Source organism: Salvelinus fontinalis, unplaced genomic scaffold (assembly GCF_029448725.1).
Source record: "Salvelinus fontinalis isolate EN_2023a unplaced genomic scaffold, ASM2944872v1 scaffold_0314, whole genome shotgun sequence".
In the NCBI taxonomy this organism is placed as follows: Eukaryota; Metazoa; Chordata; class Actinopteri; order Salmoniformes; family Salmonidae; genus Salvelinus; species Salvelinus fontinalis.
This window is the reverse complement of record NW_026600523.1, coordinates 170,551-198,050: the sequence shown is the minus strand read 5'-3', so window position 1 is coordinate 198,050 and position 27,500 is coordinate 170,551. Positions and strand designations below refer to the sequence as shown.

The following is a 27,500-nucleotide window of genomic DNA, read 5'->3' as shown; positions in this document are numbered from 1 at the left end:
GTCTGTGTTTCTCTGTGTGTCTGTGTGTCTCTGTGTGTGTCTCTGTGTGTCTGTGTGTGTCTCTGTGTGTCTGTGTCTGTGTGTCTCTGTGTGTGTCTGTGTGTCGCTGTCTCTGTCTCTGTGTGTCTCTATGTCTGTGTGTCTCTGTGTGTGTCTGTGTGTCTCTGTCTCTGTCTCTGTGTGTCTCTGTGTGTGTCTCTGTGTGTCTGTATGTCTCTGTGTGTGTCTGTGTGTTGCTATCTCTGTCTCTGTGTGTCTCTGTCTCTGTGTGTCTCTGTGTGTGTCTGTGTCTCTGTGTGTATGTGTGTGTCTGTGTGTCTCTGTGTGTGTCTCTGTGTGTGTCTGTGTGTCGCTGTCTCTGTCTCTGTGTGTCTCTATGTCTGTGTGTCTCTGTCTGTGTGTCTGTGTGTCTCTCTGTGTGTCTCTATGTCTCTGTGTGTCTCTATGTCTCTGTCTCTGTGTGTCTGTGTGTGTAGGGCTGATGAGGAAGCCTCTGGTCCAGCAGAGACCAACGTGGTGTTACGTTACAATGGAGAGATAACCTGGGACATGCCGGCCATCACCAAGAGCTCCTGTGTTGTGGACGTCTCCTACTTTCCCTTCGACTGGCAGTGGTGTAACCTCACGTTTGGGTCCTGGACATACAACGGCAACCAGGTACAGACAGACAGACAGACAGGCAGACAGACAGACAGACAGAAAAACAGACAGACAGGCACGCAGACAGACAGACAGGCACGCAGACAGACAGGCACGCAGACAGACAGACAAGCACACAGGAACACAGACAGACAGACAGACAGACAGACAGACAGACACGCAGACAGACAGACAGACAGACAGACAGACAGGCAGACAGACAGACAGGCAGACAGACAGACAGGCAGACAGACAGACAGGCAGACAGACAGGCAGACAGACAGGCAGACAGACAGACAGACAGACAGACAGACAGACAGGCACGCAGACAGACAGGCACGCAGACAGACAGACCGACCGACCGACCGGACAGACCAGACTAGATAGATAGATAGATAGATAGATTCACCCATTTCATACACCTTAGCCAAATACATTTAAACAACATTTTTCACAATTCCTGACATTTAATCCTCGTAAAAATTCCCTTTCTTAGGTCAGTTAGGGTCACCACTTTATTTTAAGAATGTGAAATATCCTACACAAGTCTGGTTCATCCTTGGGAGAAATTTCCAAACGCCTGAAGGTACCACGTTCATCTGTACAAACAATAGTACGCAAGTATAAACACCATGGGACCACGCAGCCGTCATACCGCTCAGGAAGGAGACGCGTTCTGTCTCCTAGAGATGAACGTACTTTGGTGCGAAAAGTGCAAATCAATCCCAGAACAACAGCAAAGGACCTTGTGAAGATGCTGGAGGAAACAGATACAAAAATATCAATATCCACAGTAAAACGAGTCCTATATCGACATAACCTGAAAGGCCGCTCAGCAAGGAAGAACCCACTGCTCCAAAACTGCCATAAATAAAGACAGACTACGGTTTACAACTGCACATGGGGACAAAGATTGTACTTTTCGGAGAAATGTCCTCTGGTCTGATGAAACAAAAATAGAACTGTTTGGCCATAATGACCATCGTTATGTTTGGAGGAAAAAGGGTTAGGCTTACAAGCCAAAGAACACCATCCCAACCGTGAAGCACGGGGGTGGCAGCATCATATTGTGGGGGTGCTTTGCTGCAGGAGGGTCTGGTGCACTTCACAAAATAGATGGCATCATGAGGAAGGAAAATTATGTGGATATATTGAAGCAACATCTCAAGACATCAGTCAGGAAGTTAAAGCTTGGTCACAAATGGGTCTTCCAAATGGACAATGACCCCAAGCATGCTTCCAAAGTTGTGACAAAATGGCTTAAGGACAACAAAGTCAAGGTATTGGAGTGGCCATCACAAAGCCCTGACCTCCATCCTATAGAACATTAGTGATGTCACGTTCTGACCTTAGTTCCTTTGTTATGTCTTTATTTTTAGTTTGGTCAGGGCGTGAGTTGGGGTGGGCATTCTATGTTGTTTTTCTATGTTTTGTTCTATGGTTATATTTCTATGTGTTTGGCCTAGTATGGTTCTCAATCAGAGGCAGGTGTCAGTCGTTGTCTCTGATTGGGAGCCATATTTAGGTAGCCTGTTTTTCTTTGTGTTTGGTGGGTGGTTGTTTCCTGTTTTGTGTTTGCACCTTTAGGGACTGTTTCGATTTTCGTTTGTATCATTCACTTTGTTATTTTGTATTTTTTTAGTGTTCAGTTCTAATAAATTAAAATGGACACTTACCACGCTGCACATTGGTCCGATCCTTCATACTCCTCGTCTGAAGAGGAGGAAAATCGTTACATGTGGGCAGAACTGAAAAAGCGTGTGCGAGCGAGGAGGCCTACAAACCTGACTCAGTTATACCAGCTCTGTCAGGAGGAATGGGACAAAATTCACACAACTTATTGTGGGAAGCTTGTGGAAGGCTACCCGAAACATTTGACCCAAGTTAAACAATTTAAAGGCAATGCTACCAAATACTAAATTCAGTGTATGTAAACATCTGACCCACTGGGAATGTGATGAAAGAAATTAAAGCTGAAATAAATCATTCTCTCTACTATTATTCTGACATTTCACATTCTTAAAATAAAAATATTTACTTTTAGATGTGTGTATTGTTGGGTCTTGTTAGATATTACTGTGCTGTTGGAGATAGGAACACAAGCATTTCGCTACATCCGCAATAACAACTACTAAATATGTGTATGTGACAAATAAAATTTGATTTGAACAGACATTAGCTACACTGTGTGTGTGTATACTGTGTCTCCAGGTGGACATTGCCATGGGGATGGACAGTGTGTATACTGTGTCTCCAGGTGGACATTGCCATGGGGATGGACAGTGTGTATATTGTGTGTCTCCAGGTGGACATTGCCATGGGGATGGACAGTGCGTATATTGTGTCTCCAGGTGGACATTGCCATGGGGATGGACAGTGTGTATACTGTGTCTCCAGGTGGACATCGTCATGGGGATGGACAGTGTGTATATTGTGTGTCTCCAGGTGGACATCGCCATGGGGATGGACAGTGTGTATACTGTGTCTCCAGGTGGACATTGCCATGGGGATGGACAGTGTGTATATTGTGTTTCTCCAGGTGGACATCGCCATGGGGATGGACAGTGTGTATATTGTGTGTCTCCAGGTGGACATCGCCATGGGGATGGACAGTGTGTATATTGTGTGTCTCCAGGTGGACATTGCCATGGGGATGGACAGTGTGTATATTGTGTGTCTCCAGGTGGACATCGCCATGGGGATGGACAGTGTGTATATTATGTGTCTCCAGGTGGACATTGCCATGGGGATGGACAGTGTGTATATTGTGTGTCTCCAGGTGGACATCGCCATGGGGATGGACAGTGTGTATATTGTGTGTCTCCAGGTGGACATCGCCATGGGGATGGACAGTGTGTATATTGTGTGTCTCTAGGTGGACATTGCCATGGGGATGGACAGTGTGTATATTGTGTGTCTCCAGGTAGACATTGCCATGGGGATGGACAGTGTGTATATTGTGTGTCTCCAGGTGGACATTGCCATGGGGATGGACAGTGTGTACACTGTGTGTCTCCAGGTGGACATTGCCATGGGGATGGACAGTGTGTATACTGTGTGTCTCCAGGTGGACATCGCCATGGGGATGGACAGTGTGTATATTGTGTGTCTCTAGGTGGACATTGCCATGGGGATGGACAGTGTGTATACTGTGTCTCCAGGTAGACATTGCCATGGGGATGGACAGTGTGTATACTGTGTCTCCAGGTGGACATCGCCATGGGGATGGACAGTGTGTATACTGTGTCTCTAGGTGGACATTGCCATGGGGATGGACAGTGTGTATACTGTGTCTCCAGGTGGACATCGCCATGGGGATGGACAGTGTGTATATTGTGTCTCCAGGTGGACATCGCCATGGGGATGGACAGTGTGTATACTGTGTCTCTAGGTGGACATTGCCATGGGGATGGACAGTGTGTATACTGTGTCTCCAGGTGGACATCGCCATGGGGATGGACAGTGTGTATATTGTGTCTCCAGGTGGACATCGCCATGGGGATGGACAGTGTGTATATTGTGTCTCCAGGTGGACATCGCCATGGGGATGGACAGTGTGTATACTGTGTCTCCAGGTGGACATCGCCATGGGGATGGACAGTGTGTATACTGTGTCTCCAGGTGGCCATCGCCATGGGGATGGACAGTGTGTATATTGTGTGTCTCCAGGTGGACATCGCCATGGGGATGGACAGTGTGTATATTGTGTGTCTCCAGGTGGACATCGCCATGGGGATGGACAGTGTGTATATTGTGTGTCTCCAGGTGGACATTGCCATGGGGATGGACAGTGTCTATATTGTGTGTCTCCAGGTGGACATTGCCATGGGGATGGACAGTGTGTATATTGTGTGTCTCCAGGTGGACATCGCCACGGGGATGGACAGTGTGTATATTGTGTGTCTCCAGGTGGACATTGCCATGGGGATGGACAGTGTGTATATTATGTGTCTCCAGGTGGACATCGCCATGGGGATGGACAGTGTGTATATTGTGTGTCTCCAGGTGGACATTGCCATGGGGATGGACAGTGTGTATATTGTGTGTCTCCAGGTGGACATTGCCATGGGGATGGACAGTGTGTATATTGTGTGTCTCCAGGTGGACATTGCAATGGGGATGGACAGTGTGTATACTGTGTCTCCAGGTGGACATCGCCATGGGGATGGACAGTGTGTATACTGTGTCTCCAGGTGGACATTGCCATGGGGATGGACAGTGTGTATACTGTGTGTCTCCAGGTGGACATCGCCATGGGGATGGACAGTGTGTATATTGTGTGTCTCCAGGTGGACAACGTCATGGGGATGGACAGTGTGTATATTGTGTCTCCAGGTGGACATCGTCATGGGGATAGACAGTGTGTATATTGTGTCTCCAGGTGGACATCGTCATGGGGATGGACAGTGTGTATATTGTGTCTCCAGGTGGACATCGTCATGGGGATGGACAGTGTGTATATTGTGTCTCCAGGTGGACATCGTCATGGGGATGGACAGTGTGTATACTGTGTGTCTCCAGGTAGACATCGCCATGGGGATGGACAGTGTGTATACTGTGTGTCTCCAGGTGGACATCGCCATGGGGATGGACAGTGTGTATATTGTGTCTCCAGGTGGACATTGCCATGGGGATGGACAGTGTGTATATTGTGTGTCTCCAGGTAGACATCGCCATGGGGATGGACAGTGTGTATATTGTGTGTCTCCAGGTGGACATCGCCATGGGGATGGACAGTGTGTATATTGTGTGTCTCCAGGTGGACATCGCCATGGGGATGGACAGTGTGTATATTGTGTGTCTCCAGGTGGACATCGCCATGGGGATGGACAGTGTGTATATTGTGTGTCTCCAGGTGGACATCGCCATGGGGATGGACAGCGGGGACCTGTCAGACTTTGTGGAGAACGTGGAGTGGGAGTGTCACGGGATGCCGGCGGTCCGTAACGTCATCATGTACGGCTGCTGCTCTGACCCGTATCCTGACATCACCTACACCCTCCACCTGAAGAGACGGTCTCTCTTCTATATCTTCAACCTGCTGCTGCCCTGCTTCCTCATCTCCTTCCTGGGTACTATTACCACCAGCATAATTATTATTATTGTTGTTGTTGATATTATTATTATTGTTGTTGATATTATTATTGTCATTGTATTGTTGGTGTTATTATTATTATTATTATTATTATTATATTTATTATTGTTTATTATTATTGTCATTGTTGGTATTATTGTAATTATTATTATTGTTCTTATTGTTCTTATTATTATTGTTGTTATTATTATTGTCATTGTTATTATTATTAGTGTTATTATTGTTATCATTGTTAAATTTATCATTGTTATTGTCATTGTTATTATTATTAGTGCTATTAATAATATTGTTGTTATTGTTATTGTTATTATTATCATTGTTATTATTATTGTTGTTGTTATTATTATTATTGATATTATTATTGTTATTATTATTATTGTTATTGTTATTATTATTATTGTTGTTGTTATTATTATTATTGATATTATTATTGTTATTATTATTATTGTTATTGTTATTATTATTATTGTTGTTGTTATTATTATTATTGTTATCATTAATATTGTTATCGTTGTTAAATGTTTCATTGTTATTGTTATTGTTATTATTGTCATTGTTATTATTATTGTTGTTGTTATTATTATTATCATTGTTATTGTTATTGTTATTATTGTCATTGTTATTATTATTATTGTTGTTATTATTATTATCATTGTTATTATTATTATTGTTGTCGTTATTATTATTATTGTTATTATTATTATTGTTATCATTAATATTGTTATCGTTGTTAAATGTATCATTGTTATTGTTATTGTTATTATTGTCATTGTTATTATTATTATTATTGTTGTTGTTATTATAATTGTTGTCATTATTGTTATTATTATTATTATTATTAGTGTTTGTATTATTAAATGTATTACTAGTAATAGTTATTTTGGTATTAGTAGTAGTAATTGCTAAAGCAGGCTTTGCTTTAGACCCATCTATCCATCTCTATGATACATTAATGGTGCTAAAGCAGGCTTTGGGGCGATAGACCCCTCTATCCATCTCTATGATACATTAATGGTGCTAAATCAGGCTCTATCCATCTCTATGATACATTCATGGTGCTAAAGCAGGCTTTGGGTCGATAGACCCCTCTATCCATCTCTATGGTACATTCATGGTGCTAAAGCAGGCTTTGTGGCGATAGACCCCTCTATCCATCTCTATGGAACGTTCATGGTGCTAAATCAGGCTTTGTGGCGATAGACCCCTCTATCCATCTCTATGGTACATTCATGGTGCTAAAGCAGGCTCTATCCATCTCTATGATACATTCATGGTGCTAAAGCAGGCTTTGGGTCGATAGACCCCTCTATCCATCTCTATGGTACATTCATGGTGCTAAAGCAGGCTTTGGGGCGATTAGACCCCTCTATCCATCTCTATGGAACGTCCATGGTGCTAAAGCAGGCTTTGGGGCGATTAGACCCCTCTATCCATCTCTATGGTGCTAAAGCAGGCTGTGGGGTGATTAGACCCCTCTATCCATCTCTATGGTATGTTCATGTTGCTAAAGCAGGCTTTGGGGCGATAGACCCCTCTATCCATCTCTATGGTATATTCATGGTGCTAAAGCAGGCTTTGGGGCGATAGACCCCTCTATCCATCTCTATGGTACATTCATGGTGCTAAAGCAGGCTCTATCCATCTCTATGATACATTCATGGTGCTAAAGCAGGCTTTGGGGCGATTAGACCCCTCTATCCATCTCTATGGTACGTTCATGGTGCTAAAGCAGGCTTTGAGGCAATTAGACCCCTCTATCCATCTCTATGGAACATTCATGGCGCTAAAGCAGGCTTTGGGGCGATTAGACCCCTCTATCCATCTCTATGGTACATTCATGGTGCTAAAGCAGGCTTTGGGACGATAGACCCCTCTATCCATCTCTATGGTACATTAATGGTGCTAAATCAGGCTTTGGGGCGATAGACCCCTCTATTCATCTCTATGGTACATTCATGGTGCTAAAGCAGGCTTTGGGGTGATTATACCCCTCTATCCATCTCTATGGTACGTTCATGGTGCTAAATCAGGCTTTGGGGCGATAGACCCCTCTATTCATCTCTATGGTACATTCATGGTGCTAAAGCAGGCTTTGGGGTGATTATACCCCTCTATCCATCTCTATGGTACGTTCATGGTGCTAAATCAGGCTTTGTGGCGATAGACCCCTCTATCCATCTCTATGGAACGTTCATGGTGCTAAAGCAGGCTTTGGGGCGATTAGACTCCTCTATCCATCTCTATGGTACGTTCATGGTGCTAAATCAGGCTTTGGGGCGATAGACCCCTCTATCCATCTCTATGATACATTAATGGTGCTAAATCAGGCTTTGGGGCGATAGACCCCTCTATTCATCTCTATGGTACATTCATGGTGCTAAAGCAGGGTTTGGGGCGATTAGACCCCTCTATCCATCTCTATGGTACGTTCATGGTGCTAAAGCAGGCTTTGGGGCGATTAGACCCCTCTATCCATCTCTATGGTACGTTCATGGTGCTAAAGCAGGCTTTGGGGGCGATTAGACCCCTCTATCCATCTCTATGGTACGTTCATGGTGCTAAAGCAGGCTTTGGGGCGCTAGACCCCTCTATCCATCTCTATGGTGCTAAAGCAGGCTTTGGGACGATAGACCCCTCTATCCATCTCTATGGTGCTAAAGCAGGCTTTGGGACGATAGACCCCTCTATCTATCTCTATGGTACGTTCATGGTGCTAAAGCAGGCTTTGGGGCGATTAGACCCCTCTATCCATCTCTATGGTGCTAAAGCAGGCTTTGGGGCGATTAGACCCCTCTATCCATCTCTATGGTACGTTCATGGTGCTAAAGCAGGCTTTGGGACGATAGACCCCTCTATCCATCTCTATGGTACGTTCATGTTGCCGTTGAGAGGAGCTGCAAGAGTATGTGGCGACTAAATTGTATTGTTGTTGTTTGTTTTGTTGATATTGTATTGTTTATTGTTGTTGTTTACAGTGTGTTGGTGGTCATATTATTTATTGTTGTTGTTGGTTTTGTTGATATTGTATTGTTTATTGTTGTTGTTTACATTGTGTTGTTGGTCATATTATTTATTGTTGTTATTGTATTGTTTATTGTTGTTGTTTATATTGTATTGTTGGTCATATTATTTATTGATGTTTGTTTGTTGTTATTGTATTGTTTATTTATTGTTGTTTACAGTGTGTTGTTGGTCATATTATTTATTGTTGTTGTTTGTTTGTGTTGTTCTAGCCCCTCTGGGTTTCTACCTGCCCGCTGACTCAGGAGAGAAGGTTTCTCTGGGCGTGACTGTTCTACTGGCCCTCACTGTCTTCCAACTGATGGTGGCAGAGAGCATGCCTCCCTCAGAGAGTGTTCCCTATATAGGTGATAATATGATGCCTCAGAGAGTGTTCCCTATATAGGTGATAGTATGATGCCTCAGAGAGTGTTCCCTATATAGGTGATAATATGATGCCTCAGAGAGTGTTCCCTATATAGGTGATAATATGATGCCTCAGAGAGTGTTCCCTATATAGGTGATAATATGATGCCTCCCTCAGAGAGTGTTCCCTATATAGGTGATAATATGATGCCTCAGAGAGTGTTCCCTATATAGGTGATAATATGATGCCTCAGAGAGTGTTCCCTATATAGGTGATAATATGATGCCTCAGAGAGTGTTCCCTATATAGGTGATAATATGATCCCTCAGAGAGTGTTCCCTATATAGGTGATAATATGATGCCTCAGAGAGTGTTCCCTATATAGGTGATAATATGATGCCTCCCTCTGAGAGTGTTCCCTATATAGGTGATAATATGATGCCTCCCTCAGAGAGTGTTCCCTATATAGGTGATAATATGATGCCTCAGAGAGTGTTCCCTATATAGGTGATAATATGATGCCTCAGAGAGTGTTCCCTATATAGGTGATAATATGATGCCTCCCTCTGAGAGTGTTCCCTATATAGGTGATAATATGATGCCTCCCTCAGAGAGTGTTCCCTATATAGGTGATAATATGATGCCTCCCTATGAGAGTGTTCCCTATATAGGTGATAATATGATGCCTCCCTCAGAGAGTGTTCCCTATATAGGTGATAATATGATGCCTCCCTATGAGAGTGTTCCCTATATAGGTGATAATATGATGCCTCCCTCTGAGAGTGTTCCCTATATAGGTGATAATATGATGCCTCAGAGAGTGTTCCCTATATAGGTGATAATATGATGCCTCCCTATGAGAGTGTTCCCTATATAGGTGATAATATGATGCCTCCCTCAGAGAGTGTTCCCTATATAGGTGATAATATGATGCCTCCCTATGAGAGTGTTCCCTATATAGGTGATAATATGATGCCTCCCTCAGAGAGTGTTCCCTATATAGGTGATAATATGATGCCTCAGAGAGTGTTCCCTATATAGGTGATAATATGATGCCTCAGAGAGTGTTCCCTATATAGGTGATAATATGATGCCTCCCTCTGAGAGTGTTCCCTATATAGGTGATAATATGATGCCTCAGAGAGTGTTCCCTATATAGGTGATAATATGATGCCTCCCTCAGAGAGTGTTCCCTATATAGGTGATAATATGATGCCTCAGAGAGTGTTCCCTATATAGGTGATAATATGATGCCTCCCTCAGAGAGTGTTCCCTATATAGGTGATAATATGATGCCTCAGAGAGTGTTCCCTATATAGGTGATAATATGATGCCTCAGAGAGTGTTCCCTATACAGGTGATAGTATGATGCCTCCCTCAGAGAGTGTTCCCTATATAGGTGATAATATGATGCCTCCCTATGAGAGTGTTCCCTATATAGGTGATAATATGATGCCTCAGAGAGTGTTCCCTATATAGGTGATAATATGATGCCTCCCTCTGAGAGTGTTCCCTATATAGGTGATAGTATGATGCCTCCCTCAGAGAGTGTTCCCTATATAGGTGATAATATGATGCCTCAGAGAGTGTTCCCTATATAGGTGATAATATGATGCCTCAGAGAGTGTTCCCTATATAGGTGATAATATGATGCCTCCCTCTGAGAGTGTTCCCTATATAGGTGATAGTATGATGCCTCAGAGAGTGTTCCCTATATAGGTGATAATATGATGCCTCAGAGAGTGTTCCCTATATAGGTGATAATATGATGCCTCCCTATGAGAGTGTTCCCTATATAGGTGATAATATGATGCCTCAGAGAGTGTTCCCTATATAGGTGATAATATGATGCCTCCCTCAGAGAGTGTTCCCTATATAGGTGATAGTATGATGCCTCCCTCTGAGAGTGTTCCCTATATAGGTGATAATATGATGCCTCCCTATGAGAGTGTTCCCTATATAGGTGATAATATGATGCCTCTGAGAGTGTTCCCTATATAGGTGATAATATGATGCCTCAGAGAGTGTTCCCTATATAGGTGATAATATGATGCCTCAGAGAGTGTTCCCTATACAGGTGATAGTATGATGCCTCCCTCAGAGAGTGTTCCCTATATAGGTGATAATATGATGCCTCAGAGAGTGTTCCCTATATAGGTGATAATATGATGCCTCCCTCAGAGAGTGTTCCCTATATAGGTGATAATATGATGCCTCAGAGAGTGTTCCCTATATAGGTGATAATATGATGCCTCAGAGAGTGTTCCCTATATAGGTGATAATATGATGCCTCCCTCAGAGAGTGTTCCCTATATAGGTGATAATATGATGCCTCAGAGAGTGTTCCCTATATAGGTGATAATATGATGCCTCAGAGAGTGTTCCCTATATAGGTGATAATATGATGCCTCAGAGAGTGTTCCCTATATAGGTGATAATATGATGCCTCAGAGAGTGTTCCCTATATAGGTGATAATATGATGCCTCCCTCAGAGAGTGTTCCCTATATAGGTGATAGTATGATGCCTCCCTATGAGAGTGTTCCCTATATAGGTGATAATATGATGCCTCCCTCAGAGAGTGTTCCCTATATAGGTGATAATATGATGCCTCAGAGAGTGTTCCCTATATAGGTGATAATATGATGCCTCCCTCAGAGAGTGTTCCCTATATAGGTGATAATATGATGCCTCAGAGAGTGTTCCCTATATAGGTGATAATATGATGCCTCAGAGAGTGTTCCCTATATAGGTGATAATATGATGCCTCAGAGAGTGTTCCCTATATAGGTGATAATATGATGCCTCAGAGAGTGTTCCCTATATAGGTGATAATATGATGCCTCCCTCTGAGAGTGTTCCCTATATAGGTGATAATATGATGCCTCAGAGAGTGTTCCCTATATAGGTGATAATATGATGCCTCAGAGAGTGTTCCCTATATAGGTGATAATATGATGCCTCCCTCAGAGAGTGTTCCCTATATAGGTGATAATATGATGCCTCCCTCTGAGAGTGTTCCCTATATAGGTGATAATATAATGCCTCAGAGAGTGTTCCCTATATAGGTGATAGTATGATGCCTCCCTCAGAGAGTGTTCCCTATATAGGTGATAATATGATGCCTCCCTCAGAGAGTGTTCCCTATATAGGTGATAATATGATGCCTCCCTCAGAGAGTGTTCCCTATATAGGTGATAATATGATGCCTCCCTCTGAGAGTGTTCCCTATATAGGTGATAATATGATGCCTCAGAGAGTGTTCCCTATATAGGTGATAATATGATGCCTCCCTCAGAGAGTGTTCCCTATATAGGTGATAATATGATGCCTCAGAGAGTGTTCCCTATATAGGTGATAATATGATGCCTCCCTATGAGAGTGTTCCCTATATAGGTGATAATATGATGCCTCCCTCTGAGAGTGTTCCCTATATAGGTGATAATATGATGCCTCAGAGAGTGTTCCCTATATAGGTGATAGTATGATGCCTCCCTCTGAGAGTGTTCCCTATATAGGTGATAATATGATGCCTCAGAGAGTGTTCCCTATATAGGTGATAATATGATGCCTCTGAGAGTGTTCCCTATATAGGTGATAATATGATGCCTCAGAGAGTGTTCCCTATATAGGTGATAATATGATGCCTCAGAGAGTGTTCCCTATATAGGTGATAATATGATGCCTCTGAGAGTGTTCCCTATATAGGTGATAATATGATGCCTCAGAGAGTGCTCCCTATATAGGTGATAGTATGATGCCTCAGAGAGTGTTCCCTATATAGGTGATAATATGATGCCTCAGAGAGTGTTCCCTATATAGGTGATAATATGATGCCTCAGAGAGTGTTCCCTATATAGGTGATAATATGATGCCTCTGAGAGTGTTCCCTATATAGGTGATAATATGATGCCTCTGAGAGTGTTCCCTATATAGGTGATAGTATGATGCCTCCCTATGAGAGTGTTCCCTATATAGGTGATAATATGATGCCTCTGAGAGTGTTCCCTATATAGGTGATAATATGATGCCTCCCTCTGAGAGTGTTCCCTATATAGGTGATAATATGATGCCTCTGAGAGTGTTCCCTATATAGGTGATAATATGATACCTCCCTCAGAGAGTGTTCCCTATACAGGTGATAATATGATGCCTCCCTATGAGAGTGTTCCCTATACAGGTGATAATATGATCCCTCAGAGAGTGTTCCTTATATAGGTGATAATATGATGCCTCCCTCAGAGAGTGTTCCCTATATAGGTGATAGTATGATGCCTCAGAGAGTGTTCCCTATATAGGTGATATGATGCCTCAGAGAGTGTTCCCTATATAGGTGATAATATGATGCCTCCCTCAGAGAGTGTTCCCTATATAGGTGATAGTATGATGCCTCCCTATGAGAGTGTTCCCTATATAGGTGATAATATGATGCCTCAGAGAGTGTTCCCTATATAGGTGATAATATGATGCCTCAGAGAGTGTTCCCTATATAGGTGATAATATGATGCCTCCCTCTGAGAGTGTCCCCTATATAGGTGATAATATGATGCCTCAGAGAGTGTTCCCTATATAGGTGATAGTATGATTCCTCAGAGAGTGTTCCCTATATAGGTGATAATATGATGCCTCAGAGAGTGTTCCCTATATAGGTAATAGTATGATGCCTCAGAGAGTGTTCCCTATATAGGTGATAATATGATGCCTCCCTCTGAGAGTGTCCCCTATATAGGTGATAATATGACGCCTCAGAGAGTGTTCCCTATATAGGTGATAGTATGATGCCTCAGAGAGTGTTCCCTATATAGGTGATAATATGATGCCTCCCTCTGAGAGTGTTCCCTATATAGGTGATAGTATGATGCCTCAGAGAGTGTTCCCTATATAGGTGATAATATGATGCCTCCCTCTGAGAGTGTTCCCTATATAGGTGATATGATGCCTCAGAGAGTGTTCCCTATATAGGTGATAGTATGATGCCTCAGAGAGTGTTCCCTATATAGGTGATAATATGATGCCTCCCTCTGAGAGTGTTCCCTATATAGGTGATAATATGATGCCTCAGAGAGTGTTCCCTATATAGGTGATAGTATGATGCCTCTGAGAGTGTTCCCTATATAGGTGATAATATGATGCCTCCCTCTGAGAGTGTTCCCTATATAGGTGATAATATGATGCCTCCCTCAGAGAGTGTTCCCTATATAGGTGATAGTATGATGCCTCAGAGAGTGTTCCCTATATAGGTGATAATATGATGCCTCAGAGAGTGTTCCCTATATAGGTGATAATATGATGCCTCAGAGAGTGTTCCCTATATAGGTGATAATATGATGCCTCCCTCTGAGAGTGTTCCCTATATAGGTGATAGTATGATGCCTCAGAGAGTGTTCCCTATATAGGTGATAATATGATGCCTCAGAGAGTGTTCCCTATATAGGTGATAATATGATGCCTCCCTCAGAGAGTGTTCCCTATATAGGTGATAATATGATGCCTCAGAGAGTGTTCCCTATATAGGTGATAATATGATGCCTCCCTCAGAGAGTGTTCCCTATATAGGTGATAGTATGATGCCTCTGAGAGTGTTCCCTATATAGGTGATAGTATGATGCCTCTGAGAGTGTTCCCTATATAGGTGATAGTATGATGCCTCCCTCAGAGAGTGTTCCCTATATAGGTGATAATATGATGCCTCAGAGAGTGTTCCCTATATAGGTGATAATATGATGCCTCAGAGAGTGTTCCCTATATAGGTGATAATATGATGCCTCCCTCTGAGAGTGTTCCCTATATAGGTGATAGTATGATGCCTCCCTCTGAGAGTGTTCCCTATATAGGTGATAGTATGATGCCTCAGAGAGTGTTCCCTATATAGGTGATAGTATGATGCCTCAGAGAGTGTTCCCTATATAGGTGATAATATGATGCCTCCCTCAGAGAGTGTTCCCTATATAGGTGATAGTATGATGCCTCAGAGAGTGTTCCCTATATAGGTGATAGTATGATGCCTCAGAGAGTGTTCCCTATATAGGTGATAGTATGATGCCTCCCTCTGAGAGTGTTCCCTATATAGGTGATAGTATGATGCCTCAGAGAGTGTTCCCTATATAGGTGATAATATGATGCCTCCCTCTGAGAGTGTTCCCTATATAGGTGATAGTATGATGCCTCAGAGAGTGTTCCCTATATAGGTGATAATATGATGCCTCAGAGAGTGTTCCCTATATAGGTGATAATATGATGCCTCCCTCAGAGAGTGTTCCCTATATAGGTGATAATATGATGCCTCAGAGAGTGTTCCCTATATAGGTGATAATATGATGCCTCCCTCAGAGAGTGTTCCCTATATAGGTGATAGTATGATGCCTCTGAGAGTGTTCCCTATATAGGTGATAGTATGATGCCTCTGAGAGTGTTCCCTATATAGGTGATAGTATGATGCCTCCCTCTGAGAGTGTCCCCTATATAGGTGATAATATGATGCCTCAGAGAGTGTTCCCTATATAGGTGATAGTATGATGCCTCAGAGAGTGTTCCCTATATAGGTGATAATATGATGCCTCAGAGAGTGTTCCCTATATAGGTGATAGTATGATGCCTCAGAGAGTGTTCCCTATATAGGTGATAATATGATGCCTCCCTCTGAGAGTGTCCCCTATATAGGTGATAATATGACGCCTCAGAGAGTGTTCCCTATATAGGTGATAGTATGATGCCTCAGAGAGTGTTCCCTATATAGGTGATAATATGATGCCTCCCTCTGAGAGTGTTCCCTATATAGGTGATAGTATGATGCCTCAGAGAGTGTTCCCTATATAGGTGATAATATGATGCCTCCCTCTGAGAGTGTTCCCTATATAGGTGATATGATGCCTCAGAGAGTGTTCCCTATATAGGTGATAGTATGATGCCTCAGAGAGTGTTCCCTATATAGGTGATAATATGATGCCTCCCTCTGAGAGTGTTCCCTATATAGGTGATAATATGATGCCTCAGAGAGTGTTCCCTATATAGGTGATAGTATGATGCCTCTGAGAGTGTTCCCTATATAGGTGATAATATGATGCCTCCCTCAGAGAGTGTTCCCTATATAGGTGATAGTATGATGCCTCAGAGAGTGTTCCCTATATAGGTGATAGTATGATGCCTCAGAGAGTGTTCCCTATATAGGTGATAGTATGATGCCTCCCTCTGAGAGTGTTCCCTATATAGGTGATAGTATGATGCCTCAGAGAGTGTTCCCTATATAGGTGATAATATGATGCCTCCCTCTGAGAGTGTTCCCTATATAGGTGATAGTATGATGCCTCAGAGAGTGTTCCCTATATAGGTGATAATATGATGCCTCAGAGAGTGTTCCCTATATAGGTGATAATATGATGCCTCCCTCAGAGAGTGTTCCCTATATAGGTGATAATATGATGCCTCAGAGAGTGTTCCCTATATAGGTGATAATATGATGCCTCCCTCAGAGAGTGTTCCCTATATAGGTGATAGTATGATGCCTCTGAGAGTGTTCCCTATATAGGTGATAGTATGATGCCTCTGAGAGTGTTCCCTATATAGGTGATAGTATGATGCCTCCCTCAGAGAGTGTTCCCTATATAGGTGATAATATGATGCCTCAGAGAGTGTTCCCTATATAGGTGATAATATGATGCCTCAGAGAGTGTTCCCTATATAGGTGATAATATGATGCCTCCCTCTGAGAGTGTTCCCTATATAGGTGATAGTATGATGCCTCCCTCTGAGAGTGTTCCCTATATAGGTGATAGTATGATGCCTCAGAGAGTGTTCCCTATATAGGTGATAATATGATGCCTCCCTCAGAGAGTGTTCCCTATATAGGTGATAGTATGATGCCTCAGAGAGTGTTCCCTATATAGGTGATAGTATGATGCCTCAGAGAGTGTTCCCTATATAGGTGATAGTATGATGCCTCCCTCTGAGAGTGTTCCCTATATAGGTGATAATATGATGCCTCCCTCTGAGAGTGTTCCCTATATAGGTGATAATATGATGCCTCAGAGAGTGTTCCCTATATAGGTGATAATATGATGCCTCCCTATGAGAGTGTCCCCTATATAGGTGATAATATGATGCCTCAGAGAGTGTTCCCTATATAGGTGATAATATGATGCCTCCCTCTGAGAGTGTTCCCTATATAGGTGATAATATGATGCCTCTGAGAGTGTTCCCTATATAGGTGATAGTATGATGCCTCAGAGAGTGTTCCCTATATAGGTGATAATATGATGCCTCAGAGAGTGTTCCCTATATAGGTGATAATATGATGCCTCAGAGAGTGTTCCCTATATAGGTGATAATATGATGCCTCCCTATGAGAGTGTTCCCTATATAGGTGATAATATGATGCCTCAGAGAGTGTTCCCTATATAGGTGATAATATGATGCCTCCCTCTGAGAGTGTTCCCTATATAGGTGATAATATGATGCCTCTGAGAGTGTTCCCTATATAGGTGATAATATGATGCCTCCCTCTGAGAGTGTTCCCTATATAGGTGATAATATGATGCCTCTGAGAGTGTTCCCTATATAGGTGATAATATGATGCCTCCCTCTGAGAGTGTTCCCTATATAGGTGATAATATGATGCCTCTGAGAGTGTTCCCTATATAGGTGATAATATGATGCCTCCCTCAGAGAGTGTTCCCTATATAGGTGATAATATGATGCCTCTGAGAGTGTTCCCTATATAGGTGATAATATGATGCCTCAGAGAGTGTTCCCTATATAGGTGATAGTATGATGCCTCCCTCAGAGAGTGTTCCCTATATAGGTGATAATATGATGCCTCCCTCTGAGAGTGTTCCCTATATAGGTGATAATATGATGCCTCAGAGAGTGTTCCCTATATAGGTGATAATATGATGCCTCCCTCTGAGAGTGTTCCCTATATAGGTGATAATATGATGCCTCAGAGAGTGTTCCCTATATAGGTGATAATATGATGCCTCAGAGAGTGTTCCCTATATAGGTGATAATATGATGCCTCCCTCTGAGAGTGTTCCCTATATAGGTGATAATATGATGCCTCCCTCAGAGAGTGTTCCCTATATAGGTGATAATATGATGCCTCAGAGAGTGTTCCCTATATAGGTGATAATATGATACCTCCCTCTGAGAGTGTTCCCTATATAGGTGATAATATGATGCCTCCCTCTGAGAGTGTTCCCTATATAGGTGATAATATGATGCCTCAGAGAGTGTTCCCTATATAGGTGATAATATGATGCCTCCCTCAGAGAGTGTTCCCTATATAGGTGATAATATGATGCCTCCCTCAGAGAGTGTTCCCTATATAGGTGATAATATGATGCCTCCCTCTGAGAGTGTTCCCTATATAGGTGATAATATGATGCCTCTGAGAGTGTTCCCTATACAGGTGATAATATGATGCCTCTGAGAGTGTTCCCTATATAGGTGATAATATGATGCCTCAGAGAGTGTTCCCTATATAGGTGATAATATGATGCCTCCCTCTGAGAGTGTTCCCTATATAGGTGATAGTATGATGCCTCCCTCAGAGAGTGTTCCCTATATAGGTGATAATATGATGCCTCAGAGAGTGTTCCCTATATAGGTGATAATATGATGCCTCCCTCTGAGAGTGTTCCCTATATAGGTGATAATATGATGCCTCACAGAGTGTTCCCTATATAGGTGATAATATGGTGCCTCCCTCAGAGAGTGTTCCCTATATAGGTGATAATATGATGCCTCAGAGAGTGTTCCCTATATAGGTGATAATATGATGCCTCAGAGAGTGTTCCCTATATAGGTGATAGTATGATGCCTCCCTCTGAGAGTGTTCCCTATGTAGGTGATAATATGATGCCTCTGAGAGTGTTCCCTATATAGGTGATAATATGATGCCTCCCTCTGAGAGTGTTCCCTATATAGGTGATAATATGATGCCTCCCTATGAGAGTGTTCCCTATATAGGTGATAATATGATGCCTCAGAGAGTGTTCCCTATATAGGTGATAATATGATGCCTCAGAGAGTGTTCCCTATATAGGTGATAGTATGATGCCTCCCTCTGAGAGTGTTCCCTATATAGGTGATAATATGATGCCTCTGAGAGTGTTCCCTATATAGGTGATAATATGATGCCTCAGAGAGTGTTCCCTATATAGGTGATAATATGATGCCTCTGAGAGTGTTCCCTATATAGGTGATAATATGATGCCTCCCTCAGAGAGTGTTCCCTATATAGGGGATAATATGATGCCTCCCTATGAGAATGTTCCCTATACAGGTGATAATATGATGCCTCAAAGAGTGTTCCCTATATAGGTGATAGTATGATGCCTCAGAGAGTGTTCCCTATATAGGTGATAGTATGATGCCTCTGAGAGTGTTCCCTATATAGGTGATAGTATGATGCCTCTGAGAGTGTTCCCTATATAGGTGATAATATGATGCCTCTGAGAGTGTTCCCTATATAGGTGATAGTATGATGCCTCTGAGAGTGTTCCCTATATAGGTGATAGTATGATGCCTCCCTCTGAGAGTGTTCCCTATATAGGTGATAATATGATGCCTCAGAGAGTGTTCCCTATATAGGTGATAATATGATGCCTCAGAGAGTGTTCCCTATATAGGTGATAATATGATGCCTCCCTCTGAGAGTGTTCCCTATATAGGTGATAATATGATGCCTCAGAGAGTGTTCCCTATATAGGTGATAGTATGATGCCTCAGAGAGTGTTCCCTATATAGGTGATAATATGATGCCTCCCTCAGAGAGTGTTCCCTATATAGGTGATAGTATGATGCCTCCCTCTGAGAGTGTTCCCTATATAGGTGATAATATGATGCCTCAGAGAGTGTTCCCTATATAGGTGATAGTATGATGCCTCCCTCAGAGAGTGTTCCCTATATAGGTGATAATATGATGCCTCCCTCAGAGAGTGTTCCCTATATAGGTGATAATATGATGCCTCAGAGAGTGTTCCCTATATAGGTGATAATATGATGCCTCAGAGAGTGTTCCCTATATAGGTGATAATATGATGCCTCAGAGAGTGTTCCCTATATAGGTGATAATATGATGCCTCCCTCAGAGAGTGTTCCCTATATAGGTGATAATATGATGCCTCCCTCTGAGAGTGTTCCCTATATAGGTGATAATATGATGCTTCTGAGAGTGTTCCCTATATAGGTGATAGTATGATGCCTCCCTCTGAGAGTGTTCCCTATATAGGTGATAATATGATGCCTCAGAGAGTGTTCCCTATATAGGTGATAATATGATGCCTCAGAGAGTGTTCCCTATATAGGTGATAATATGATGCCTCCCTCAGAGAATGTTCCCTATATAGGTGATAATATGATGCCTCAGAGAGTGTTCCCTATATAGGTGATAGTATGATGCCTCAGAGAGTGTTCCCTATATAGGTGATAATATGATGCCTCCCTCAGAGAGTGTTCCCTATATAGGTGATAGTATGATGCCTCAGAGAGTGTTCCCTATATAGGTGATAGTATGATGCCTCCCTCAGAGAGTGTTCCCTATATAGGTGATAATATGATGCCTCTGAGAGTGTTCCCTATATAGGTGATAATATGATGCCTCAGAGAGTGTTCCCTATATAGGTGATAATATGATGCCTCCCTCAGAGAGTGTTCCCTATATAGGTGATAATATGATGCCTCTGAGAGTGTTCCCTATATAGGTGATAATATGATGCCTCCCTCAGAGAGTGTTCCCTATATAGGTGATAATATGATGCCTCTGAGAGTGTTCCCTATATAGGTGATAATATGATGCCTCAGAGAGTGTTCCCTATATAGGTGATAGTATGATGCCTCAGAGAGTGTTCCCTATATAGGTGATAGTATGATGCCTCAGAGAGTGTTCCCTATATAGGTGATAATATGATGCCTCAGAGAGTGTTCCCTATATAGGTGATAGTATGATGCCTCAGAGAGTGTTCCCTATATAGGTGATAATATGATGCCTCCCTCTGAGAGTGTTCCCTATATAGGTGATAGTATGATGCCTCCCTCAGAGAGTGTTCCCTATATAGGTGATAATATGATGCCTCAGAGAGTGTTCCCTATATAGGTGATAATATGATGCCTCAGAGAGTGTTCCCTATATAGGTGATAATATGATGCCTCAGAGAGTGTTCCCTATATAGGTGATAATATGATGCCTCAGAGAGTGTTCCCTATATAGGTGATAATATGATGCCTCAGAGAGTGTTCCCTATATAGGTGATAATATGATGCCTCTGAGAGTGTTCCCTATATAGGTGATAATATGATACCTCAGAGAGTGTTCCCTATATAGGTGATAATATGATGCCTCTGAGAGTGTTCCCTATATAGGTGATAATATGATGCCTCAGAGAGTGTTCCCTATATAGGTGATAATATGATGCCTCTGAGAGTGTTCCCTATATAGGTGATAATATGATGCCTCTGAGAGTGTTCCCTATATAGGTGATAATATGATACCTCAGAGAGTGTTCCCTATATAGGTGATAATATGATGCCTCAGAGAGTGTTCCCTATATAGGTGATAATATGATGCCTCCGAGAGTGTTCCCTATATAGGTGATAATATGATGCCTCAGAGAGTGTTCCCTATATAGGTGATAATATGATGCCTCAGAGAGTGTTCCCTATATAGGTGATAATATGATGCCTCAGAGAGTGTTCCCTATATAGGTGATAATATGATGCCTCAGAGAGTGTTCCCTATATAGGTGATAATATGATGCCTCTGAGAGTGTTCCCTATATAGGTGATAATATGATACCTCAGAGAGTGTTCCCTATATAGGTGATAATATGATGCCTCTGAGAGTGTTCCCTATATAGGTGATAATATGATGCCTCAGAGAGTGTTCCCTATATAGGTGATAATATGATGCCTCTGAGAGTGTTCCCTATATAGGTGATAGTATGATGCCTCCCTCAGAGAGTGTTCCCTATATAGGTGATAATATGATGCCTCAGAGAGTGTTCCCTATATAGGTGATAATATGATGCCTCAGAGAGTGTTCCCTATATAGGTGATAATATGATGCCTCCCTCAGAGAATGTTCCCTATATAGGTGATAATATGATGCCTCAGAGAGTGTTCCCTATATAGGTGATAGTATGATGCCTCAGAGAGTGTTCCCTATATAGGTGATAATATGATGCCTCCCTCAGAGAGTGTTCCCTATATAGGTGATAGTATGATGCCTCAGAGAGTGTTCCCTATATAGGTGATAGTATGATGCCTCCCTCAGAGAGTGTTCCCTATATAGGTGATAATATGATGCCTCTGAGAGTGTTCCCTATATAGGTGATAATATGATGCCTCAGAGAGTGTTCCCTATATAGGTGATAATATGATGCCTCCCTCAGAGAGTGTTCCCTATATAGGTGATAATATGATGCCTCTGAGAGTGTTCCCTATATAGGTGATAATATGATGCCTCCCTCAGAGAGTGTTCCCTATATAGGTGATAATATGATGCCTCTGAGAGTGTTCCCTATATAGGTGATAGTATGATGCCTCCCTCTGAGAGTGTTCCCTATATAGGTGATAATATGATGCCTCAGAGAGTGTTCCCTATATAGGTGATAATATGATGCCTCAGAGAGTGTTCCCTATATAGGTGATAATATGATGCCTCCCTCAGAGAATGTTCCCTATATAGGTGATAATATGATGCCTCAGAGAGTGTTCCCTATATAGGTGATAGTATGATGCCTCAGAGAGTGTTCCCTATATAGGTGATAATATGATGCCTCCCTCAGAGAGTGTTCCCTATATAGGTGATAGTATGATGCCTCAGAGAGTGTTCCCTATATAGGTGATAGTATGATGCCTCCCTCAGAGAGTGTTCCCTATATAGGTGATAATATGATGCCTCTGAGAGTGTTCCCTATATAGGTGATAATATGATGCCTCAGAGAGTGTTCCCTATATAGGTGATAATATGATGCCTCCCTCAGAGAGTGTTCCCTATATAGGTGATAATATGATGCCTCTGAGAGTGTTCCCTATATAGGTGATAATATGATGCCTCCCTCAGAGAGTGTTCCCTATACAGGTGATAATATGATGCCTCTGAGAGTGTTCCCTATATAGGTGATAATATGATGCCTCAGAGAGTGTTCCCTATATAGGTGATAGTATGATGCCTCAGAGAGTGTTCCCTATATAGGTGATAGTATGATGCCTCAGAGAGTGTTCCCTATATAGGTGATAATATGATGCCTCAGAGAGTGTTCCCTATATAGGTGATAGTATGATGCCTCAGAGAGTGTTCCCTATATAGGTGATAATATGATGCCTCCCTCTGAGAGTGTTCCCTATATAGGTGATAGTATGATGCCTCCCTCAGAGAGTGTTCCCTATATAGGTGATAATATGATGCCTCAGAGAGTGTTCCCTATATAGGTGATAATATGATGCCTCAGAGAGTGTTCCCTATATAGGTGACAATATGATGCCTCAGAGAGTGTTCCCTATATAGGTGATAATATGATGCCTCAGAGAGTGTTCCCTTTATAGGTGATAATATGATGCCTCAGAGAGTGTTCCCTATATAGGTGATAATATGATGCCTCAGAGAGTGTTCCCTATATAGGTGATAATATGATGCCTCAGAGAGTGTTCCCTATATAGGTGATAATATGATGCCTCAGAGAGTGTTCCCTATATAGGTGATAATATGATGCCTCAGAGAGTGTTCCCTATATAGGTGATAATATGATGCCTCTGAGAGTGTTCCCTATATAGGTGATAATATGATACCTCAGAGAGTGTTCCCTATATAGGTGATAATATGATGCCTCAGAGAGTGTTCCCTATATAGGTGATAATATGATGCCTCAGAGAGTGTTCCCTATATAGGTGATAATATGATGCCTCAGAGAGTGTTCCCTATATAGGTGATAATATGATGCCTCAGAGAGTGTTCCCTATATAGGTGATAATATGATGCCTCAGAGAGTGTTCCCTATATAGGTGATAATATGATGCCTCAGAGAGTGTTCCCTATATAGGTGATAATATGATGCCTCTGAGAGTGTTCCCTATATAGGTGATAATATGATACCTCAGAGAGTGTTCCCTATATAGGTGATAATATGATGCCTCTGAGAGTGTTCCCTATATAGGTGATAATATGATGCCTCAGAGAGTGTTCCCTATATAGGTGATAATATGATGCCTCCCTCAGAGAGTGTTCCCTATATAGGTGATATGATGCCTCTGAGAGTGTTCCCTATATAGGTGATATGATGCCTCTGAGAGTGTTCCCTATATAGGTGATAATATGATGCCTCCCTCAGAGAGTGTTCCCTATATAGGTGATAATATGATGCCTCAGAGAGTGTTCCCTATATAGGTGATAATATGATGCCTCTGAGAGTGTTCCCTATATAGGTGATAATATGATGCCTCTGAGAGTGTTCCCTATATAGGTGATAATATGATACCTCAGAGAGTGTTCCCTATATAGGTGATAATTTGATGCCTCTGAGAGTTTTCCCTATATAGGTGATAATATGATGCCTCAGAGAGTGTTCCCTATATAGGTGATAATATGATGCCTCCCTCAGAGAGTGTTCCCTATATAGGTGATAATATGATGCCTCAGAGAGTGTTCCCTATATAGGTGATAATATGATGCCTCCCTCAGAGAGTGTTCCCTATATAGGTGATAATATGATGCCTCAGAGAGTGTTCCCTATATAGGTGATAATATGATGCCTCCATCTGAGAGTGTTCCCTATATAGGTGATAATATGATGCCTCCCTATGAGAGTGTTCCCTATATAGGTGATAATATGATGCCTCCCTCAGAGAGTGTTCCCTATCTAGGTGATAGTATGATGCCTCCCTCTGAGAGTGTTCCCTATATAGGTGATAATATGATGCCTCAGAGAGTGTTCCCTATATAGGTGATATGATGCCTCCCTCTGAGAGTGTTCCCTATATAGGTGATAGTATGATGCCTCAGAGAGTGTTCCCTATATAGGTGATAATATGATGCCTCCCTCAGAGAGTGTTCCCTATATAGGTGATAGTATGATGCCTCCCTCTGAGAGTGTTCCCTATATAGGTGATAATATGATGCCTCCCTCTGAGAGTGTTCCCTATATAGGTGATAGTATGATGCCTCCCTCAGAGAGTGTTCCCTATATAGGTGATAATATGATGCCTCAGAGAGTGTTCCCTATATAGGTGATAATATGATGCCTCAGAGAGTGTTCCCTATATAGGTGATAATATGATGCCTCAGAGAGTGTTCCCTATATAGGTGATAATATGATGCCTCAGAGAGTGTTCCCTATATAGGTGATAATATGATGCCTCAGAGAGTGTTCCCTATATAGGTGATAGTATGATGCCTCAGAGAGTGTTCCCTATATAGGTGATAATATGATGCCTCAGAGAGTGTTCCCTATATAGGTGATAATATGATGCCTCAGAGAGTGTTCCCTATATAGGTGATAGTATGATGCCTCCCTCAGAGAGTGTTCCCTATATAGGTGATAATATGATGCCTCTGAGAGTGTTCCCTATATAGGTGATAATATGATGCCTCAGAGAGTGTTCCCTATATAGGTGATAGTATGATGCCTCAGAGAGTGTTCCCTATATAGGTGATAATATGATGCCTCTGAGAGTGTTCCCTATATAGGTGATAATATGATGCCTCCCTATGAGAGTGTTCCCTATATAGGTGATAATATGATGCCTCCCTCAGAGAGTGTTCCCTATATAGGTGATAATATGATGCCTCTGAGAGTGTTCCCTATATAGGTGATAATATGATGCCTCAGAGAGTGTTCCCTATATAGGTGATAGTATGATGCCTCAGAGAGTGTTCCCTATATAGGTGATAGTATGATGCCTCAGAGAGTGTTCCCTATATAGGTGATAATATGATGCCTCAGAGAGTGTTCCCTATATAGGTGATAGTATGATGCCTCAGAGAGTGTTCCCTATATAGGTGATAATATGATGCCTCAGAGAGTGTTCCCTATATAGGTGATAATATGATGCCTCAGAGAGTGTTCCCTATATAGGTGATAATATGATGCCTCAGAGAGTGTTCCCTATATAGGTGATAATATGATGCCTCAGAGAATGTTCCCTATATAGGTGATAGTATGATGCCTCCCTCAGAGAGTGTTCCCTATATAGGTGATAATATGATGCTTCAGAGAGTGTTCCCTATATAGGTGATAATATGATGCCTCAGAGAGTGTTCCCTATATAGGTGATAATATGATGCCTCAGAGAGTGTTCCCTATATAGGTGATAATATGATGCCTCAGAGAGTGTTCCCTATATAGGTGATAATATGATGCCTCCCTCTGAGAGTGTTCCCTATATAGGTGATAATATGATGCCTCAGAGAGTGTTCCCTATATAGGTGATAGTATGATGCCTCTGAGAGTGTTCCCTATATAGGTGATAATATGATGCCTCCCTCTGAGAGTGTTCCCTATATAGGTGATAATATGATGCCTCAGAGAGTGTTCCCTATATAGGTGATAATATGATGCCTCCCTCTGAGAGTGTTCCCTATATAGGTGATAATATGATGCCTCAGAGAGTGTTCCCTATATAGGTGATAATATGATGCCTCAGAGAGTGTTCCCTATATAGGTGATAATATGATGCCTCAGAGAGTGTTCCCTATATAGGGTGATAGTATGATGCCTCCCTCAGAGAGTGTTCCCTATATAGGTGATAATATGATGCCTCAGAGAGTGTTCCCTATATAGGTGATAATATGATGCCTCAGAGAGTGTTCCCTATATAGGTGATAATATGATGCCTCCCTCAGAGAGTGTTCCCTATATAGGTGATAATATGATGCCTCAGAGAGTGTCCCCTATATAGGTGATAATATGATGCCTCAGAGAGTGTTCCCTATATAGGTGATAATATGATGCCTCCCTCAGAGAGTGTTCCCTATATAGGTGATAATATGATGCCTCAGAGAGTGTCCCCTATATAGGTGATAATATGATGCCTCAGAGAGTGTTCCCTATATAGGTGATAATATGATGCCTCAGAGAGTGTTCCCTATATAGGTGATAATATGATGCCTCCCTCTGAGAGTGTTCCCTATATAGGTGATAATATGATGCCTCAGAGAGTGTTCCCTATATAGGTGATAATATGATGCCTCAGAGAGTGTTCCCTATATAGGTGATAGTATGATGCCTCAGAGAGTGTTCCCTATATAGGTGATAATATGATGCCTCTGAGAGTGTTCCCTATATAGGTGATAATATGATGCCTCTGAGAGTGTTCCCTATATAGGTGATAATATGATGCCTCAGAGAGTGTTCCCTATATAGGTGATAATATGATGCCTCAGAGAGTACTAACTATGTGTGTGTGTGTG

At 42.2% G+C, this 27,500-nt stretch overlaps 1 protein-coding gene across 1 annotated transcript in view; it reads left to right on the top strand.

Moving 5' to 3' along the window:
* Window positions 1-27,500, top strand: part of LOC129845468 (neuronal acetylcholine receptor subunit alpha-9-I) — a 38,529-nt gene that overhangs the window by 8,361 nt on the left and 2,668 nt on the right. The window contains exons 4-6 of the mRNA XM_055913414.1: window positions 477-657; window positions 5,495-5,711; window positions 8,968-9,098. Coding sequence (XP_055769389.1) covers window positions 477-657; window positions 5,495-5,711; window positions 8,968-9,098 — 529 coding nt within the window. The remainder of the gene's footprint in view (window positions 1-476; window positions 658-5,494; window positions 5,712-8,967; window positions 9,099-27,500) is intronic.